We start from the raw sequence: 9,512 nt of genomic DNA, 5'->3' as shown, positions 1-9,512 counted from the left end.
TTAAACATTGGTTCAGTAAATTCAAAATGAAGACTTTAATGAGTTAAATGAATTTCCTTGTTTAACTTGATTAAAGCACATTCTGGTTTTATTTACCACCCAAAGCTGGGCTGAAAATATTTTTGGCTAGAGTTTTGATTATATGATTTATATCATATGGACTACCACTTGTCATTTTTGCTTTGCTTTGTTTTTATGTTTTATGTTTTACTCAAATGGTTTTACTTTGTCTCTGTTTAATGTCTGCCTGTAACTTTGTGTTTTGTTGCAGCTGTTGTCTTAACTCAATGACTGTATAGTGACATTACAATTATAGATAAATGTTTTATAAACCACAAGACTAAATACATTTTAATACAACAGACGTATCAAATATTATATGAAAATAAATTCTAAAAAAGTTAAATCATATTTCTCTCATCAATTTGAAATATCTATATCCCCTACGATTACTCCGAGCTTTCGTGTGGCCATAAACGCATCACAATCACGAGCTGCTGAGCTGCAGCCAAAACAAAGCGTCACCGCCCCGGCATCCACGCAGCCAATCAGAAGAGTCTATACGTAACGTACGCACTACCGTCGTACGTGCCAGGTTGCACGGTATATGCAGTGTCGCCAGTGTCTCCTGTGTTGTCGTTTATTCTTTACCTGCACGTGTGTGTTACCTCGTACTTTAAACTCGTATGGACCTGAGGAGCTACTATAATTTGAGATCGAGAGTAAGTCCAGACGGAATATGCGATACGAAGGAGCATTCGCTTTCGGTTTGTTAGCAAGCTGCTAGCTAGTAGTAGCTGTTTAAGGTTTAGCTGGTATGGCTAGCTTTTAAACTTACCAGATACGGTTAGTAGGATAACTAGCTAACTTTTAATTTTATAGGGAAAGAACTTGCTGTCTTGCCAGTTGCCGGAGGAAATACGGGAAAAATAATATTTATAAACGATTCATTTAGCAGATATAAAGGAGCTTTATAGACCAGGTGACCTTCCCTGACAGCTGGGTGTGAGTCTGACTTCTGTGAATGGACATAAAGAGGACTGACAGCATGAAAGCAAGCAGGGCTTCTATTCTAAGCCTGTAATTCATTGGACATGTAATATATATCATATTTATGGTTGTGTGCTCACTTGTAAGAATGAGTTGCCGCTCTCTGGTGAACTTTGTGTGCCTGGGGAATCGAGCTGTCAGCTTGCTGTATGGGAACTCCCACCGCCCCCTCCACACTTCAATATGCAACACCTCATCACAGCCAAAATCTGGATTCACACCGGAGAAAGTGGCTGTGGTCACAAAGACTACAAGATATGAGTTTGAGCAGCAGAGGTATCGATATGCAGGGCTCTCTGAAGAGGACTTAAAACAGCTGGTAAGGGCTGACTTTCACTTTCCAGGGCTGAACAAACACTTACATTTCCTCCGATTGTGTTCTAATGTTGGTGCATCTGTTTTGCAGCTTGCCATGAAGGGTTCCAGCTACAGCGGCCTGCTGGAAAGACACAACATCCACACCAACAATGTGGAGCATATTGTGAAGTGCCTGCGGTAAGATTAGGCACATTCCTAAGAAGCACACAGTCTTTACTCAAGCAGTAGTACAGACGCGTGTGTATAAAAGGTAGACGTACTGATGCAACTTGTTTACTTAACTGAAAGTAAAAAGTTCAGCCTGTTTAATGTCCTCACAGTATAAAGTCCCTCTGAAGGACATTTCTTTGCCTGTTTCTAGGACAACTTAAGGTCATGTTTGGCAGACTATTGAGCTTAAATTAAACTTTTGTTCAAGTTGAAAAACAAACTACTGAAAATAATTAACATTAACTTTGCTCTAACATGCAAATCAGTCAGGTAGAGATTTCCTCTTCTGTCAGTTTCTGTCTTTTCCATCATGTTACATCTGGGTGTCATTTATGTTGAAATCTGATTTAATGTTGGAAGGTGGTGTGCAATTATGCAAAATAAAAATTATAGATACTTCCCCTCTAATATGTTAAAGCTAAAATAAGGAGCATGTTTTGAAATTGTAAGGAGGCTGCAGAAATCCAGATTTAAGGAATATTTGGAGAAGTAGAACTCCTATATTTCCCTGAAACGCCCTTCTTTTATTTAAATCTTTGAATGTAATTTACACACATATGTGCTTTCTTATTTGAATGAAAATATTTCATTTTCATAGTGTTTCTGGTTTTGTTTTGTTTTCTTATTATACTGGTCAAAAAGCCGAAAAGATGGATCACTCTGCAAGTTATCCTCCAAATGAAGCCTGTATGATCTTTGGTGCGTCTCTGTGATCCAAATGAGGTTATAAAAACTAAAGTGTGAGGGGGATAGAGGACAGATATTTGAGTTAAAGTGTTGAGGGTCAAAGTAAGAAAGTGAAGTTCACATCCCTAAAAACTTAACTTAAACACAGTAACTAAACATTTGCACGTTGTTACTTCCTTATTCTGCAGCTGTGAACCTGTTTGTGAAAGATTCTGTTGTGTTTGCAGGAAAGAAGGCATCGACGTCCGAGTGGTGAAGAGAGGAGAATATGATGAAGAGGTGGTGCGATGGGCGGATGCTATTATCTCTGCTGGAGGTGGGAGTTTGAGATTATCTGGCTTTAGCAGCTTTTGTTAATTCCAGGAAAGAAAGTCAAAATATGTGAATTTTTTCAGTCCATGCCTGACTCACTGAATAGACTGGACTTATTCAACCCTGGGGGGCAAAAAGTCACATGAACAAAGGCTTCAAACAAACAATACAAGTTCTCTAACTGCAGTTTGTTTTGTTAGGTGACGGGACAATGCTACTTGTTGCCAGTAAGGTTTTAAGCAAGGACAAACCGGTTGTGGGAGTAAACACTGACCCTGAGAGGTAAAACACTGAACAGCACTTTTGGGTGAATGTTTAAAGAACAATCAGAGCTGAAACACTGCAGCTCTTTGAAAAGGAACACTCCTCAGAAAGTGTGTCCATAATAACTACACTTAATGAGTGTAAGCTGGAAGTTTTATTTTCATGTACAGAAAGTTTTGGACCCTCATTTCTTCAGCCTGCAACAGCAAAACAGGCTGTAATGGCTGCAACGTAATCCTTAACGTCCACTAAAGGTTCTTGTTGTTTCCACTGACGTTACATTGCTTTCTTCAAACACACCAGACTCCATTGTAAAAAACAGTAATTTAACCTTGCAGTACGTGTGACTTGCTTGGCTACCAAACTGTTAGCTTTTTGTGTTGCTGTGTGACTTTGGTGTTTTAAATTGTTTCTTCAGAATCAACACAACATTTGTGCAACACAAAATAACACCAAAAAACTAAGGCAGGGCAGCCAAGGCAGCAGTAGACGCGCAGCTCCTGTGTTCTGAGAGATAAAATGACTGTTTTTGTCAATGGAGTTTAGTGAGTTTGAAGAGAGCGACGTAACGGCTGTTGTTGCATCCTCCTCCGTCAGACACAGAATAACAATCTGAGCCTGTCAGTGGAAACAACAACAACTTTTAGTGGGTGTACTTCGATCTGGTGCATTTACTGCAGGGATTGTGTTGCAGCTATTACAGCCTGTTTTACAGCTGTCGGTTGAAGCAATCCTCTGGAGCAAGTCCAAAACTTTTTGTACCTGTAAGTCAGAGACCAGGTTTAAAAATACCAGATTTCCCCTGTTAATAGTGTCACCTTGTTACTCCACATTCTGTAACTGTTTATGTTCAGCTGAGCTCTTGTATCTCTCTCTTTCATTTAAAGGTCAGAAGGTCATCTGTGCCTGCCGGTGCGGTACACTCGAGCCTTCCCAGAGGCACTGCAGAAACTCTGCCGTGGTGAGTTCAGGTGCGTATTTACCCACGAACAGTCTTAGCGCTTCTTTTTTAAACTTCATTCTGGTGGACCTGCTGCTCTGTCCCACTTCGGCCACAAAATGTACATATAACAAAATGTTAATGTTAACAGTCGTTCTAAATGTTGCAACCTGTCGGTGGAACAACCTTGGGGCTGTTGCTTCCTTTTTAGTACAGGTTTAAGCCTGTTCCTCAGGTGAACGTCACACTGTGTTGAACACCCCCGCTGTGTCCTCAGACTAGTAAATCCACTTACTATGTCCAGCAGAAATTAACTATTAATGAGGCGTGTCTCAGATTTATTATAAACCTGCTGCTCAGGTTGCTTTTTTTAAAGTTACAAAGTTTTTGTGAAACTCCCCAATAAGAATTGATTTGCTGATTTTGAGGTCTAAAGGCGTCTTAGTTTAATGAAAATAACGTTGATGTTTAAACAATATATTAATAAGTATATGACAACATAAAGCAGGTCCTTACTACATATCTAAATACCGTATATGACCCAAACAAGTTTTCAACCTAATTTACTTTCACTGTTTCTATTAAAGTTCTGTTGATAATGTTTCTAAAATATTTTTTACCCAATATGCACAAGAGCTGCACGATACATCGTTTAACATCACCTGCCTGTAAACAAGCACGCGATGCTGCTGCCGTCACAGATCACGTTGGCGGGATGATTGAGGCAGACGTTACACGAGGTGGCCTATTACTGAGTGCATTCCCGTCATGCCGGTGCTGGTTAATGCCAAGGCTACATAAACGGACCGTTCACTGAGCGGACGTGCTGCGGAGTGTTTACTTTTAGCGGCTACACCTGCAGCGCACACCTGGCGTGAGGTCATGTGTGCCGACAGGAAGTAGGAGACGGTCAGCCTTTGTTTCCAAAGGTTACCGTCACCGAGCCGATCACGCTGCTTAAACATGCATTTTAATACCTTTATGAATAGTAGATGACATGCCGTATAAGTAACAACTGCAGCTCACAGGTCTGTTTGTATTTATTTAATATATATTTATTTAAATTCTAAATTAAACAAAGATAGCTCGTAGCTCTGCAGCTGCCTGACTGTCCTCTGGTGCTTTATGACTACAAGGATGGGGTCAGTACAGGTTAGCTTTCTGAGGTGTTACTTACATGCACCATGCCAATTTATGTAAGCTAACTATAGCACTGGTGGGTAAATAAAGTAACACTATTCTATGAATGGCAGTCACAAAGTAACACTACTTTCCACAGCGCTTTAACTCTATCGGGTGCTAACATGTCCGGGCTGTGTGGCTGCTGGTTGTGGGTGTCTTTTACAAAATCAGTGTTTTTCTGAATGGAGTCTGGTGTGTCTGCAGAGAGCGATGTAACGTCTGTGTGTGGTTAAAACAATCATCTTCCTCTGGAACAAAAAGATCTATCTCTTTTTGTACCTGTTAGTCCTTTAGACTCGAGGTTTTTACGGGTCCAAAATCATGAACTTGGGACTTTTGTTCGGTGTCTCTTAATGTCTATTTTTATTATAAGATATTGTCACGTATTTTGTCGTTGTGAAGGTTCAGGGATCAACGACAGTCTCACAAACACTATAAACTTCACAGCCCTTTATTTGTTGTGGTCTCTGTCCATGACGGCGACATGCAGCTGTGTTGACCTCTTTATAATCCTTTGTTTTATCCATCGTTAATCTACTCTGCTGCCTCTGATTCGCTGGTATTGAGGCTTTACTTACTATCTGATCCCAAATCAGACAAATTAAAGTTACTTGCAGCTTTTTCGTGTGTGGAAGCTGACCGTGGGTTTTCTTGCGCCCACTTGGGTGTTACATATAAAGAGAAACAGCCCCGGTACTCTTAGAAATGTAATTGATATAAAATAACCAAAATTAAACATGGACCTGCGTCGTGGAAGACCTCTAATGTATAGTTTAAGATATGTAAAAACAGGGCCCATATTAACACATGCTGTCGGTGCTCTGTATAACCCTGTCCTCTCCTGTGCTGCGTTCAGGTGGCTGTGGCGTCAGAGGATCCGTCTGCACTTAGAGGGCACGGGAATCAACCCCACCCCGGTGGACCTGCACGAGCAGCAGCTGAGCCTGGAGCAGCACAGTCAGGCTCACCGCATCACCACCATGGATAGCCAGCGGAGTACGACTCCTCCACCCGACACGTGTACCTGTCCCCGTCCTCCTGTCCGTCCGTCTGTGTCCTCCTGTCTCACTCTCTGTTAGTGGATCACAATACGTTCGTAAAATTCTTCTAATTCAGTGATTTTTCAGGGAAAGGAACTCTAGACGAGAGCTTCTCCAAGCCGAGTCTCCTCCCCATCAGAGGCCTCAATGAGATCTTCATCGGAGAATCTCTGTCCTCCAGGTATCATCCAAACTGATGCACGTATCAAATCTGTCTCTCACACGTTAAAGATAAAACCCTCCAAATGATCACTTCCTGCTTCACAGGGCTTCCTACTACGAGATCTCTGTGGACGACGGGCCGTGGGAGAAGCAGAAGAGTTCAGGACTCAGCATCTGCACGGGAACAGGATCCAAAGCCTGGTAAGTTTAACTGCACACAACGCAACACTAAATATCTGATGAGTGACTGATCTTCACCCGACTGTACCTCATGCAATAAAAAGACATAAAGGGAAATGTGTTCTATCCTGCATGAGAGAACGTCTTTCAGAGGAAGAGAAGAGAAGATTTGTTCTCTCTTTTATCTGTTTCAGTTTGAATCCAAAATAAGGAGATGGTTAGTGTAGGTCTTTATGCTAAGCTAAGCTAATCTGACTCTTAATTCATACTTAACAAATAAGAAAAAGTATATAAAAACAAACTGATATATTTGGACACTTTAATGAAACTTTCCGCTGGTTGAGTTTTCAGTGAGTGTAAAACAGGTTCTCGTTGCTCTAACTCAAACACGGACACGTCGAGCAGGCGAGGGATTTAGGGATTTAGTTTGTTGCCGAGCTTTCTTTCAGAGTACACGCTGATGAAGAAGAAACTGACTCTAAGGTGAGTTTTTATTTATAAGATGAGGCTTGTTTTAACCTGTCGCCAGGAAAAAACTAACCCTTTCAAATGCTCTGGACTTTGCGTTGTCGATATTGATGCTGCAACTTGAACACTCCTCTTAGCTTCTTTGAACCACAGTGCTTTTTATGTACATGGCCATGCTGGTTAACCTGAGCTTAAATCAGTGTTTTTATGAATGGAGTCTGGTGTGTTTGCAGAGAGCGATGTAATGTCTCTGTAGGGATCCTTTCTGTCATGTTGTCACACACTTAGAAGAACAATCTGTCCTCGATCTAATTAAGCAATTCAAAAACGTAATGAAGCTCTCGTTACCCTCTCGTCTGCTCTCCTCAGGTCGTATAACATCAACAAACTCGCTGAACAGGCTGTGGAGGAGGTGCTCAGAATTGGTGAGTGTGTGAAGCTTTTGTCCTTAAACCTCTGGGACATTAAAATAAAGTTACACGTCACCTTCCTCGCTGACAACTTGTTTTCTCTTTTCAGGAAAGTCCCAGACTGGCCTTGATATCCCTCTTAATCATGACTTTATTGAAAAGGGTGAGTTAAAACCGTCCTGTGGGTTTTTGTAGACTTTTTAGGCCCTTAATTTAATCTAATAATCATGTTTCTATGTGCTTTCAGTGAAGGATGAATACAACGAGTCTCTGGTGTTCAGTCCGGACGACAGAAGTTTGTTCTACAGCGTCAGGGAGCCCATCGTCAACCGAGTGTTCTCCAGCAGCCGGCAGAGGGGCTTCGCCAGCAGGTCAGTGAACGCACCTCAGTCTCATACGATAAAGAGGAATAAGAGGAAGCTATAAAGGTTTCTGAGTTTTATGTGTGTGCTGCTTCAGGGTGTGTGTGCGCTCGCGGTGTTGGGACGCCTGCATGGTGGTGGACGGCGGCACGTCGTTCGAGTTCAACGACGGTGCCATCGCAACGATCAGCATGAGCGAGGAGGATCAGCTCCGGACGGTTCTTCTGGAAACCTGAGAGTTCAGAGTTCACATCAGTCGACCGGTTTCTCTCCAGCTGAGTTCAAAGGGACGCGGTCGAAGGGAAGTACGAGCTGTTAGCATTTAGCCGCCACACCTGTTTTTATACCTGAGGGGAAGAAAGGTTTCATTGTTACTTTTGTTTTATGAAATGTGTGCTTCTTTCAAAATTTACAAATCAGATTATTTGTTGTTTTATTCCCTGATCAGCTTTGCACACGCTACAACGGGTTAATCCACTGGTTGTAACGGCTGTTATGCATTTTGTAGATAAAGTGTCAAACAACATTTAACGTCTGTTACCATCGACTGTTTCTCACTGCAGCAAATGAACCGTCTCTGAGCAGAGGAGCGGCTGCTTCCTGAGGTTTATTTTCACCTTCATTTCAGTTTATTTCAGTCAGAGCAAAATGTTTCGTTATTATGCCAATAAAACTGATCCTTAGCTTTCATGACAATTCATGTGTAGATTGGGGATGTGTAGATACCCACTGGTGTGGGGACACCAGTGTTTTATTGGTTTCATTTGTACTGCTTGTACAGAGCTGCTGTCGCCCCTTGAAACATCACCTCTGCAGATATTGAAGGCAGCCATAGACCTAAAGCTGGCTGATAAATCATTTAATTAATTAGAATTTATGGTTTTAAGTGTCAACATGCACTAGTGGTGATAAGAGTGAGGAATCTATTTAGAATTGTAAATGGGATGTGGTGTGAAAAAACTTGTAGTCTGTATCGCTTATGCAAACATGTCCGGCGTGTCGGGGCCGTTGTGAACAAAAAGAAGGAGCTGGAGGAGAAGAGTCATATTCAGGGAAAAAACAAAACAACTAGTAACATCGTGTTCATAGGAACCTTTTTGAGCCTCGACCCCCCAAAAAGTACGCTTGGGTTCACGGCCCCCTCCCTCCTGATTCACCTGTGTCTCTCCTCTGCCCTGTTGGCTCTGCTGCTCACACAGGCGTGCACGGCACGGAGCTCAGAGCACATTTATTTTCTCTGCACACAAGAAGCAGACTTCATCGAGGAGAAAGACTGAGCGACCCTCTGCTGCAGAAACACACGTTTCTATGCTCCCCGTTTGCCCCAGGGGTTACATCACACCTGAGAATGACCCTACGACCTCATGACGGAGACTGAGAGGAAACAAACCTGCATTACAGACAAAACTACTTTAAATCAATTTGCCTTTAATTACAGTTCTACATTTTATTCAAGATCTGACAGCTCGACTCATTCTGAAGGAGACGAGACGACGAGACGACGGGTCATGAAATAATGCAAAAACCAGAGCCAGAATAATCTCACTTTTTTCTGCCATATTTTCGGCTTTACTCTCTGAATTTGTGAGTTTTTTTCTTGGAATGTTACTCTTCTCCTTGGGCTCTGTGTCCATACTGTTCAAGGAAAACAAGCGCGATACCAAACAGTTGACAAAAGCTCCCGCCTTCTCCCTTCGAGCAAACTGTCGTAATGTGAGCACGTAGAACTGGATCTAATAGATCAGCGCAGCATCTTTCCTCCTTTATCAGATCCAGCTTTTTGAGTTGGTTTGGTTCATCCTGAGATCAGATGTAGATGAACAGAAGACTCTGTGGAGCCATCAGTTCATCACTTTTAAGGACACCAGATCACTCACATGCAGCTCTCAGCTCTGTCTGACGTCCCCAGCCTTTCTCTGTTGCACTC

General features: G+C 42.2%; 1 protein-coding gene across 1 annotated transcript; it reads left to right on the top strand.

The window, feature by feature from the left end:
* The first annotated feature begins 593 nt into the window (after nt 1-593).
* nadk2 (NAD kinase 2, mitochondrial) lies at nt 594-8,268 on the top strand. The gene is made up of 12 exons (XM_069677330.1): nt 594-1,369; nt 1,457-1,545; nt 2,493-2,581; nt 2,778-2,859; nt 3,729-3,812; nt 5,820-5,959; nt 6,091-6,184; nt 6,271-6,366; nt 7,183-7,238; nt 7,333-7,386; nt 7,471-7,594; nt 7,683-8,268. Exons 1-12 carry the CDS (start codon nt 1,115-1,117, stop codon nt 7,819-7,821), a joined length of 1,302 nt encoding a protein of 433 aa, XP_069533431.1. The 5' UTR covers nt 594-1,114; the 3' UTR covers nt 7,822-8,268.
* Nucleotides 8,269-9,512: the final 1,244 nt, after the last annotated feature.

Source organism: Semicossyphus pulcher, unplaced genomic scaffold (genome assembly GCF_022749685.1).
Source record: "Semicossyphus pulcher isolate SPU_LCO1_2020_fin unplaced genomic scaffold, fSemPul1.0.p SCAF_28, whole genome shotgun sequence".
NCBI lineage: Eukaryota > Metazoa > Chordata > Actinopteri > Labriformes > Labridae > Semicossyphus > Semicossyphus pulcher.
The sequence above is the reverse complement of the archived record's forward strand: the minus strand, read 5'-3'. Positions and strand labels throughout refer to the sequence as shown.